At 42.1% G+C, this 12,273-nt stretch overlaps 1 protein-coding gene across 4 annotated transcripts in view; it reads left to right on the forward strand.

Annotated features, from left to right (window-relative positions):
• Positions 1 to 12,273, forward strand: part of CYFIP1 (cytoplasmic FMR1 interacting protein 1) — a 133,728-nt gene that overhangs the window by 80,779 nt on the left and 40,676 nt on the right. For all 4 annotated transcript variants that reach the window (XR_015252818.1, XM_086711317.1, XM_086711316.1 and 1 more), the window contains 4 exons: positions 2,053 to 2,129; positions 2,228 to 2,336; positions 3,356 to 3,475; positions 5,977 to 6,176. Coding sequence is in view for 3 of the 4 variants with exons in the window: in XM_086711317.1 (XP_086567443.1) it covers positions 2,053 to 2,129; positions 2,228 to 2,336; positions 3,356 to 3,475; positions 5,977 to 6,176 (506 nt within the window). In the remaining variant the exon portion in view is untranslated. The remainder of the gene's footprint in view (positions 1 to 2,052; positions 2,130 to 2,227; positions 2,337 to 3,355; positions 3,476 to 5,976; positions 6,177 to 12,273) is intronic.

Consider the following 12,273-nt stretch of genomic DNA (forward strand, 5'->3'; position numbering starts at 1 on the left):
TTCTTAGTTTTGCATATTGTAAGTAATGCTTTGATGAACTTCCTTGCACCTAATTTTTTAACTGTGTTCAATTATTTTTTGAGGACAAATTCCTATAAGTGGAATTATTAAATTTTTCTACATGTAGCTAAGGAGATAAATCTAAGGAGAAAATTTAAAAATTTTCTAGTTTAAGATATAAGACAGTTTAAAGCTCAACAAATTACATTGTGCATCTGGATTTCCTTCTCTGCCTCCTTGCAAAAACTAGAAAACGCTTCTTAAGGGCAGACACCTGCAGGTCCTGTAGTGGTTCCCCTTTGAGCACATGGTGTCCTGTGAGCACCAGGTGGGGTGGGGAGGCTAACCCTATTTGCAAGGGAGAATACAGTTTTAGGAGTGGAGTCATAGGGGTTTATCCATCCTATGTGTCTTCACCAACCTCAGTGCTTAGAGCAGCCAGCCATGCTCCAGAGGATGCCACCACACACAGTAGTTCCTGGGACACACAGCCTGGTGGCAGAGCAGAACCCAAATACAATTAAACCACTGGGAACACTTGATAAAGAGAGACTTTTTCATACTCCTTTGCCTTTAAGAGACATGAAACGTTTTTCTCCATCAGTAAGAAAGGTTCTGACATAATTCCAGTGGCTGTGTAGTGATCACTCCTGGCCACACCATAATATCTGCTGGTGTTAGACAATGAGTTTATTTCTTGGGGTGCCAGGGTGGCTCAGTCAATTGAGCGTCAGACCCTTGGTTTCGGCTCAGGTCATGATCTCATTCATGGTTTGTGGAATTGAGCCCTGCGTCAGCACAGAGCCTGCTTGGGATTCTCTCCCTCCCCTCTCTGTCTGCCCCTTCCCCACTTGCTCATGCTTGCTCTCTCAAAACAAATAATCTTTTTTTTTTCTTTTTTTTAATTTTTTTTTCAACGTTTATTTATTTTTGGGACAAAGAGAGACAGAGCATGAATGGGGGAGGGGCAGAGAGAGAGAGACACACAGAATTGGAAACAGGCTCCAGGCTCTGAGCCATCAGCCCAGAGTCTGACGCGGGGCTCCAACTCACAGACCGCGAGATCGTGACCTGGCTGAAGTCGACGCTTAACCGACTGCGCCACCCAGGCGCCCCTCAAAACAAATAATCTTAAAAAAAAAATTGAGGTTGTTTTTTGTCTCTCTTTGCTAATAATTGCCTTTGTTTACCTTAATAAAAGATTTTCTTTTAATTTTATATTCCCAGAACTTACTCATTTTATAACTGAAAGTTTGTACCTTTTGACCACTTTCACCCATTTTGCCTACCCTTACCCCTGCTTCTGGAAACCACCAGTCTGTTTTCTGTGCATTCTTTTTTTTTTTAAGTTTATTTATTTTTGCAAGAGGGTGTGAGTGCTAGTGGGGGAGGGGCAGAGAGAGAGAAGGAGAGAGAGAATCCCAAGCAGGCTTTGTACTGTCAGTACAGAGCCCAGTGTGGGGCTTGATCCCATGAACCATGAGATTATGACCTGAGCTAAAATCAAGAGTCAGCTCAACCGACTGAGCTGCCAAGGCACCCCTCCCCCCTTTTTTTTTTTTTTTTTTTTTTTTTTTTTTAAGATTTCACACATGAGATTGTACTGTATTTGTCTTTCTTTGTTTGACTTACTTCAGTTAACATAATGCCCTTAGGGTCCATCCATATAGTTGCAAATGGTAGGATTTCTTTTTTTATGGCTGAATAGTATTCCATTATATATATGTGTGTGTGTGTGTGTGTGTGTGTGTGTGTATGTGTGTGTGTATGTGTGTATATATATATATATATATATATATATATATATACACCAAAATTTCTTTATATGTTCATCCATCAATGGACACTTAGGTTGCTTCCATGTCTTGGTTATTGTAAATAATGCTTCAGTGATCATGGGAGTGCAGATATCTTTTCAAGTTCGTGTTTTTAGTTTTTTTGGATAAATACCCAAAAGTGGAATTTGCTGGATCAAAAGATTTTTTTTTTTTGAAGTTGGGTTATTTGATCTTTAGGGAATAAAAATCTAATATATGCTTTCTTTTTCTTCAGGTGAATCTATGCTTTGACCAATTTGTTTATAAACTGGCAGACCAGATATTTGCATATTATAAGGTTATGGCAGGAAGGTATGTGGTTTATGATTTAGACATGAAATCTTGGGTTACTTGACATTTCCATTAAAATTCACAGCATATGAGAAATGTCTTCTCTTCCTCTCTACTAGTTTGCTTCTTGATAAACGTTTACGATCAGAATGCAAGAATCAAGGGGCAACGATCCATCTCCCGCCATCTAACCGTTATGAGACACTGCTTAAGCAGAGGCATGTGCAGGTGAGCCAGACCTCTCCTGGGCATGGTGAGGCGTGGAGCCAGCACTGGAAATAGCGTGGTTTTCTTTGAGCTGACTGGGTATTAATAGATGTCAGTATGTTGTGTTACTGTGGAGACATCCTTGTAAAGTGTTGAGATTTTAAAGACAGTTTCTTTTGGATACCCTGAAATACAGAGGAAGATTTGTAGCACTCTGCACCCTGTCCTGTTCTACCTCTGGGGAAAGGCATGGCCCCAGAGGGCTTGGGTCCTCTCTAAGAGCCCAAAATTCAGAACTTAGAAGGAATGAAGGTGAGAAACACTTGTCAGCTGAGTGTTACAGAGGAGCTCTCTCTTGGCCAGCACAAAGAATAAAAAATACAGTGTTTACTTTTGTTTCTTTAAAAACAATATGTCAGAAAAATGAGTAAAATACAGAAAACTGTAGGGAAAAATGCATATAATTCTACAGATAATTACCATTCACATTTTGAGACATTTTCTACCAGGATTGTATCTATATGTTTATGTTATTGAAATGATATTGAGAAACACATATGTTTTTAGGATTCTGATGTAGAGAGGGAATAATTTTCTCTTATTCATTCTTGTAATACTGTGAAAGTTAGGCATGTGCAGGCTGCTCTGTAGTGGGGGTTGGTCCTGAACACCATTGTGAGGGGTCCTAACTGACAGACCCAGATTTTCAAGGTGTGTGGTGAAACTTAGAGTTTCTCTCCATGATGTTAAGTATAAATTCAGCAAAGGATGCTACAAAAGTCCTTTATGGTTTTGACCTGAAGGAATTTTAGCTCTAGGAAAGTAGAGTATTTGATCATGACACCTATATATATAATTTGATCTAAAATGTTTACATTTTGTGTATTATTTGTTTTATCTTTTGGAATTGGATTCTGGAACAGATATATTTAATATCTGTATAGGTGTATAAGTATATAGATATACATATACATATATACATATGCATATATACATTTGTTTTTTATTGTTCATTCTTTTTTCCTTTCTCCATCTTCCAGCTCCTGGGCAGATCCATAGACCTTAATCGCCTGATTACTCAGCGTGTCTCAGCAGCCATGTATAAGTCTCTGGAACTGGCCATTGGACGATTTGAAAGTGAAGACCTGACATCAATAGTTGTAAGTGCTCTCCCCTTTGTCAAGCTCAGCAGAAACTGGTCACAAGGATTGGAGCTAATTTTAATTTTGTCCTTATGATAAACTGAACCAATAGTAGGTTCAGTTTTTGCATAGAAATCAAAAGCTTTGCACTACTCGAGCTTGGCCTATCCTGAGTATCATTTTTTAGTGTCTGTTCTTATTGGCTGCAATTCTAAGATGACTTCAAAGAACAAATAATCCTAACCTTGAATAAATTACACCTAACTATGGCAAGAGAATAAAAGAAGGAAAATTTGGGACCTCTGGGTGGCTCAGTTAAGCATTTGACTCTTGGTTTTGGCTCAGGTCATGATCTCACAGTTCGTGAGTTCGAGCCCCATGTTGGGCTCTGTGCTGACAGCACAAAGCTTGCATGAGATATTCATTCTCTCTCTCTCTCTCTCTCTCTCTCTCTCCCCCTCTCCCTCTCCCCCTCTCCCTCTCCCTCTCCCTCCCCCCTCCCTCCCCAGCTCCTCTTTCTTTCTAAATAAATAATTTTTTTTAAAATGGAAAATTTTAAAAATCAAAAAGAAATGAACACAGAGAAAAAGGATTTGAAAGAAAATCATATAGAAGATTAACAATGAAGATCCAACATATAATACATATCACAAGGGTCTCCGAAGAGAAAAACCAAAGCAGTGTGACCTGAAAATTGTGTTTCCAGGAAATGTGGATAAAATTTAGTACATGCTATAAATATATATTAAAAGCCTGTGGCATGTGCCTGGGAAAACTGACCCAAAGTGGCCAATACCAAGGAATATTTCAGTGGAAGTATTAGATTTTTTTTTTTATTATTTTTTTTTTTAAATTTTTTTTTTCAACATTTTTATTTATTTTTGGGACAGAGAGAGACAGAGCATGAACGGGGGAGGGGCAGAGAGAGAGGGAGACACAGAATCGGAAACAGGCTCCAGGCTCCGAGCCACCAGCCCAGAGCCCGACGCGGGGCTCGAACTCACGGACCGCGAGATCGTGACCTGGCTGAAGTCGGACGCTTAAGCGACTGCGCCACCCAGGCGCCCCAGATTTTTTTTTTTTAATGTTTATATTTTTTAAAAAATTTTTTTTTTTTTCAACGTTTATTTATTTTTGGGACAGAGACAGAGCATGAACGGGGGAGGGGCAGAGAGAGAGAGGGAGACACAGAATCAGAAACAGGCTCCAGGCTCTGAGCCATCAGCCATCAGCCCAGAGCCTGACGTGGGGCTCGAACTCCCGGACCGCGAGATCGTGACCTGGTTGAAGTCGGACGCTTAACCGACTGCGCCACCCAGGTGCCCCAAATGTTTATATTTTTGAGAGAGACAGAGCATGAGTGGGGAAGAGGCAGAGAGAGAGGGAGGTACAGAATCCAATGCAGTTTCCAGGCTGTCAGCACAGAGCCAGATGTGGAGCTCCAACTCATGAGATGCAAAATCATGACCTAAGTTGGAAGTCGGACGCTCAACCAACTGAGCCACCCAGGTGCCCCTGTAGAAGTATTAGATTTTAAAGGAAAAGAAAAAATTCTCTGGATATCTGAGCAGAGTGATAAGAGAAAGAAAATTTGTCTTCAGAGCTTTGTCTACAGCTATTCATGCCAGAAGCCAAGGAAAGGAAATGAGAATTAAGGATTTTATGCCAAACCAAATAGATCTTCCAAGAATGAAGGCTTCAGACATTGTCAGTGAACATGTAAGAACACAAGGAAGGTTGTTCATTACTAAAGACACAGTTTTGGCTAGAACAAGAGAGGCATCAGTGAGCACTGGGCTTCAGCAACTTGGGTTCAAGCATCTCCACATAGGGTGAGCAGTCCTCCTCATATTCTTCCACAGAATCAGGATGACTGACATAGATATCTTATATTCTTTGTCTTCATACTTGGTCTTTTAAAGCTGGTGTGTAACTCACATGTACAGTGCACCTCAGTTTGGACCAGCCATGTTCTCATTGCCATTATGTGGCCATTGGCTACTACCGTGGATAACACAGACCTAGGCATATTTATGAGCAAATTAGAAGTTTGGAAATCTATCTGTGAATGCACTTGCTGACTGTGCTTTGTCGCTGTGCACAGTAAGAGAGGCTGACTCAGGCTGATGCCTGAGGACACATAGCGTGCCAGCAGGGCAGGGGTGGATGCATCCTAGTGGTCTCTGCCCTAGGGGTGGTTGGAAGCCAGTGAGGGGGCAGTGCGGAGGTTTCCTTAGTGGAAAAAGGATGATTGCCCTGGAGGTGTGACCACGGTTAGGAGGGGTGTTTCCAAAAGAGTGGAGAGGACATAATGAATTTAGGTGTAAGAAGCAAGCTCCTGTGGCCTACTAGACCCCCACTGTGTATATTCTTGGCCTAGCTCACTAGCCTTACCTCTGTGTATCCTATTCTCTCCTACCCAGCCCACCCTAGCACCATGGCACTGCCCATGTAAGGAATGGGGGCCAATGAGCTGGGCTCAATTCTGTCCTCACACCCCTGTCTTTGTGGTACTATAGGAGTTGGATGGCCTCTTGGAAATCAACCGCATGACCCACAAGCTGCTAAACAGGTACCTGACACTGGACAGCTTTGACGCCATGTTCCGGGAGGCCAACCACAATGTATCAGCGCCATACGGGAGAATCACCCTCCATGTCTTCTGGGAACTCAATTACGACTTCCTGCCCAACTACTGCTATAATGGCTCTACCAACCGGTGAGCATGTAACCTCATGGATAGTTTTGGATGCCCTTGCCAAAGGGTTCCTAAACAGGATATCTCTGGGCCTCCACATTGTCCATTAAGTTGCTGTCTTTTTCCCTGTTCCCTATCATTTGTCACGTCCAGGGTACTCAGACCCTCCCAGTCTCCTCTTTTTGCAAGTATAGCCTTAGGCCAGCCCCTGGGCATGTTTTATGGCTTTGCATGTAGAGACTCCACTGGGGCACTTGCTTGTAGGTCAGGGCAGGATCTCATGGTGCACGTGGACAGTAGCTGCAGGGTCTGCACCACCTCCACCGTTGTCAGTCTACCTGATGTTGGAATATAGTGGGTGACTTTCTATTTTTCTTCCATTCTGGTATGTTGGGATGTATGAAGATCAGTTCGTGAGCCACACTCTCACCAACCTACCATTTACTACTATGTTGAACGACATAAAAGTGGCCAGTTATGTGGGTGGCACGGTTGATAAGTGGTTTAGCCTCCTGATGTGGCCCAAATCCTGGGACAGCCCTGCCTTGGCCTCTGTGCACTGGGCAGCCACCTGTCCAGGTTTGTTCTCTGTGCTCTACTCTAAGCTGACCTTCTGCTCTGTGTCAGCATGTGCCAAAGACGTGTGTGTGTGTGTGTGTGTGTGTATGTATGTGTATTATGACCACTTTTTAAAAAGCACTGTCTTTGGCTTTTCTGCTAGATCTGAACATCCCACCATGTATTAGCTGAATTGTTACTGACTTTCAAGCCCAGTTTTATGTCTCAAAGGACATACTGAGGACAGAAGGGAGGCCCTCCTGTGGTCTGATCATGTCTGCTATTGCCATTTTCTATTTAGGACCTCAAGGTTGGATTTCCTTATAGGGACACAGGCTTGACCCAAGGTGCATGGGGCTATGCCATCACACCAGCCCCAGGTGGCTGACACTTGCCAGGCAGCAGTAGTGGGAACGTGACCATAGCTTCCAGAGCCACAGGGGGAGGAGTCCCAGTCAGTCTCCTCAGATTAGGGGGCTTCTGGGCCTGGCTGGGCATATACCAGAACCAGACTTTACACACTACTTATCATTGTTTAACTTCTTTGAAGGTGTCTAGTCTCCTGAAACAGATATCTTTCAAATTGTTAGAGTCTGGATTAACTGAAAAAATATTTTTATTACATAAATAATGCATCATAATTGTAGAAAAGCTAGAAATCATATATACATATATGAGGAGGAAAATAAATCCCTAGAGATTGCTCGCATTAAAAAATATATCGATGGGGGGGGCATCTGGGTGGCTCAGTTGGTTACTGAGGTTCAGGTCATGATCTTACGGTTCGTGAGTTCAAGCCCCACATCAGGCTCTGAGCTATTAGCTCAGAGCCTGGAGCCTGTTTCGCATTCTGTGTCTCTTTCTCTCTCTGCCCATCCCCTGCTTGTGCTCTCTCTTTCTCTCTCTAAATAAATAAACACTTAAAAAAATGTTTTGGGGCTCTTTGGGTGGCTCAGTTGGTTAATTTTCCGACTCGGGCTCAGTTCATGATCTTATGGTCATGAGATTAAGCCCTGTGTTCGGGCTCTGCGCTGGGCATGGATCCTGGTTATGATTCTCTCTCTCCCTCTCTCTCTGCCCCTTCCCTACTCTCTCTTTCTCAAAATAAATGAGTAAACATTTTTTAAAATGTGTATTTCTTCTACAGTTTTTGTCATACAGTCAGATATACATATATATTTTTTTATTTTGCAGAAATGAGTGCTATTAGGCATGCTATTATATGCACATTTTTATTCCACATGATATATCACAAGGAGGGTCATTCTGTATTAGACTATAAATATGCTTTTCTGCTTCTGAAAATCTGTTTAAGTCATGGCTGATGTTTGCAGGACCAAAGAGTTGTTTTGGTTGATCCATTTGGAACCTTTGGAATTAATTTCTGTTACCTTTCCTTAAATTGTTTTTGCCTTGTCAGGTGTCTCTGAAGGTTACATACAACAGAACTCCACCATCAGTAGGCTGAAAAAAGGTGTTATGGTGAGGTTGGAATTGGGCAACACAGGAAGTTGTGATTTTTTTTTGGTATTATTTTAGATTGTATTTTTTAAATGTTTATTTATATTGAGAGAGAGAGAGGGGGAGAGAGAGAGAGAGAGAGAGAGTGTGTGTGTGTGTGTGTGTGTGTGTGTGTGTGTGTGTAGGGGAGGGGTAGAGGGAGAGAGAGAGAGACAGGGAATCCTAAGCAGGCTCCATGCTGAAAGCACAGAGCCCAGCCTGACTTGGAGCTCAAACTCACAAACTCTGAGATCATGACCTGAGCCAAAACCAAGAGTCAGTTGCTTAACCAACTGAGCTACCCAGGCTTATCTAGCATTTGGTCTTCCTTTAATTATCTAGCATTTGGTCTTCCTTTAAGGGATTTCTCAGAGATCTTGCAAAAGGAATAATGAAAGGTGTTCCCTGAGCCTCCTTTATGCCTGTTGGACTGCCCTGGTCTTGGTGATGGTTCAATGGGTCAAGTCCTCAGAATTGATGTGAGCTGTGTAGAAGATCTGCAGAGGAGGATCAGGATTACATGATGATGAAAAGCCAGCATTTGCCGTAAACTCTTGTGTTGAACTGCTATGTTTTCTGAAAGATACTTTAGACATATGAACACAAGTTTGGTGAGGAAGAGTGGAGTTAGGGAAATGGATCAAATTCTGAGTCCCTGCCCACCAAGATAGGCCCTTGTTGGATGCCCTGTTTGGGACTGATGGTGGAGAACATCCCCCCTTCAAGGCTGCCTGGCCTGCTGGCAGTAGGGGTCTTATTGTCAAAGACAGAATTGACAGGGCTCAGGTTAGGAAGTTGGTACTATGAAGGGTAGAAAACCTCCAGGCCAGTGTCGGTTATAGGACCCTGGTAGAACTGTGTGAGGAACATTGAGGCATCCAATATGTAACTGAGGAGTGGTGTCAGGTCACACCTCAGCCCTCAGCTACCTGAGACCACACAATGTCTGATGTAAATGACAGTGAGCAGAAGGGGCAGCTTTGGGTGCCTTCATCTCTTGTGGCATATTTCTTCCATTGGCCCATGAGATGTGAATACCCCTGTTTGCAGAGTGAGCACAGAGCCCATGGAGGCTATGAGTGGGCCCCACCTGTGTTGTAAGGAGGCTGCTCTGCCCACCAAGGCTCCTGAGAACTGAACTGGAATCCTGAGAAGACAGACAGAATTGTGTCACCCAGTATTTTAATTCCATCCCTGAAGGTTTCCTAAGAACTGTTCAAGGGAAACCAGAACTTCACTGGTTGCTTATTTTTGATTAGTGATTTTGCCTGATGGCTCTAGGAAGTGGTTTAGGGTAGCCTATGACTTAAATTTAACCTATACAGCTGATAATTGTGTGAAAATGCTATAGCTCTGGAAATAGGCAATGATTGGGATCAAAGTCAGGCCTCAGAGGGAGGAAGGCCACAGAGGAATGGGTGTGTCCTCAGTGCAGTGTACAATGAAGCAAAGGGCATTACTTTGTCCGTTACTGGTGATGTTAACTTCTGTCTTTTGGTTAGGATGGTGGCTGCCTGGTTTCTCTGCTGACATGTTATCATTTTTCTGCTTAGAATTTATAAGTAATTTATAGAGAGATAGTTGAGACTTCATAAATAAACTGTTCCTCATTAAAATTTGGCCTACTAGTTTTATCATCTGTTGATGATTCTGACCCAACTCAGTTATCATTATGGTGGTTGACAATGGTGATTTTCAAATGTCATCATTCCATGTATATATATTAGTTGGCCTTCAGCTATATATGTTGGCATATATTTATTTGTTTATTATAAGTAAAGACTTGCAGATTCTAACTCAGCATTGTAATCTGTTATTATCATGATTTGGTTTTTGTGGCTTAAATTGACCCCATTTTGGCCAGTGGGAGCCCCTTCCACCTGGTTTTGGTGTCCTGTTAGCTGTCCACATCATTTTGAAGCACTGCCCTACTTTCTGCACCACAAAAAGTCCCAGGTTCATCTTGTACTTCTCCTGCTCTATCTTTGCAATTTGTTATTTCTACAAGGATTCCTTTTAGTGGAGAATATTTTACATCTAGGCTTAATGTTTACAAAGTAAGTCTGGGTGTTAGATATGTTCATTGCTACTGGAATGTCATTGTTTCTAGACTCTTTCGATGTTCAGAGCTAGGGAGTACCTGACTATGTACTGTATTAAGTCCCTGTATTACCACAAACCTTGGGGCTTAAAACAACAAAAATTTATTTTCTCACAGTTCTGGAGGCTAGATATCCAAAACCAAGGTGTCAGCGGGGCTGTGCTTCTTCTGAGACTCTGGGTAGAGACTTTTCTTGCTTTTCCCCAGCTTCAGGTGGGTGGTCAGCAATTCTTGGCCTTCTTAGCATGCAGCTGTATCATTCCAGTCTCTGCCTCCTTAGACACATGCTGTTTTCCCTTCTTCCTACAAGGACATGAGTCATATTGGATCAAGGGCCTGCTCTGCTTCAGTATAACTTCATCTTGACTAATTACATCTGCAGTAGCCCCATTTCTAAATAAGATCACATTATGAGGTACTGGTAATTAGGACTTCAAATTATCTTTTTAGAGGACACAACCCCATAAAATGTTTATGTGGTGGGGGGTGGGGGTTGCTTCTCTGTAGCGGTCTACATGTTCTAACCCCGAATTCACACTAATATCTTCAATTCCAGTTCAGCACTGCAGTTCTCATTCTCGTTTTCTCCCTCCCTTTCCATTTTTATAACTCCTTTCTACAGTGAGAATCCTGTTTCGTTATTAGTATATTTACTCACTTGCATAATTCTAGAAAATGCAGAAAATTCAAAATTACTAATCCTTTCCACCATGAACACAAGCCTACTAACTAGAATTCCATTTTTTATCTTTACATTGAGTGTATATATACTCAATAATATTATTTGACTATATGTATATATTACATATGTATATAAATATATAGTCAAAATACAGTGCTTAAAAGTTATTTGGGATAATGAGGTAACAGGGTTTGGATATATCTTTTGCCTTAAACAAGTGAAAAATTTATGAAACCACTGTTTCAGACATTGCCTATTTCTCTAGGGGAAAGGAAACAAAGGAGGTAAGCCCTATGACCTCCCTGGGTTTCTGCTTGGAAGCACTTTCTGGGCTTCAGTGTGGAAGGATGTATCCCAAGTACAGCTTTGAAGTCTTATTTGGTAGAAGGGACAGATTGGAAACAGAGGATGCTGAGACAGCTGGAATTTGCAGGGCAGATTTGCAGTATGAGAGAAGAGAGAGCTGCATAGAGGAATAGCTCCTGAGACCAACTTAGGAGCCCTTTAGTCTTTGCTTGAATATTAAACTGTGTGTGCATTGTGGATTGTGGAGATCCATCTTTGTGGATCTCCACAAAGATGGGCAAAGAACAACTTTTTGGGGGCTCTAAGCTGAAGAATTCCCGGAGCTGACACAGAGCTAGGAGCCATCTGAGGCCCTGCCAGCAAGAATGGGGAGACCTCATCAAATACCTATGCATTCAGTAGAATTGACAGAAGGGCCTGCCTTAGTACTAGCCCTAAGCTGTTTACAATACCATGCCACCCTAATTATGAAAGGTTCCAGCTGACTTGCAAGCAGTTTTAACATTCTGCCCAATATAACTCAACAGTCTTTAGAGGGTAACAACAAAATCCAGACACTCAAAAGCATGACATTTCTGTGTAAATGTACTCCCCTCAGATATGCATGTTCATTTCATGCACTGGTGGTATTATGCCAAGTACATCCTTTTTTATTTATTAAAGTGTAATATGTGTTAATCAAGTGCTTCATGTTTAATAGTTAGCAAATCCATGTAGTAATGATGCTTCTTTATAAAAGTTTTATAAGGTTTTTGGTTTTCTTTCTTTGTTTCTTTGTTTCTTTCTTTTTTTTTTTTTTTTTAAATTTTTTTTTTCAACGTTTTTTATTTATCTTTGGGACAGAGAGAGACAGAGCATGAACGGGGGAGGGGCAGAGAGAGAGGGAGACACAGACTCGGAAACAGGCTCCAGGCTCCGAGCCATCAGCCCAGAGCCTGACGCGGGGCTCGAACTCACGGACCGCGAGATCG

This window comes from Puma concolor, chromosome B3 (genome assembly GCF_028749965.1).
Source record: "Puma concolor isolate L17-30 chromosome B3, mPumCon1.1.hap2, whole genome shotgun sequence".
Lineage (NCBI taxonomy): Eukaryota > Metazoa > Chordata > Mammalia > Carnivora > Felidae > Puma > Puma concolor.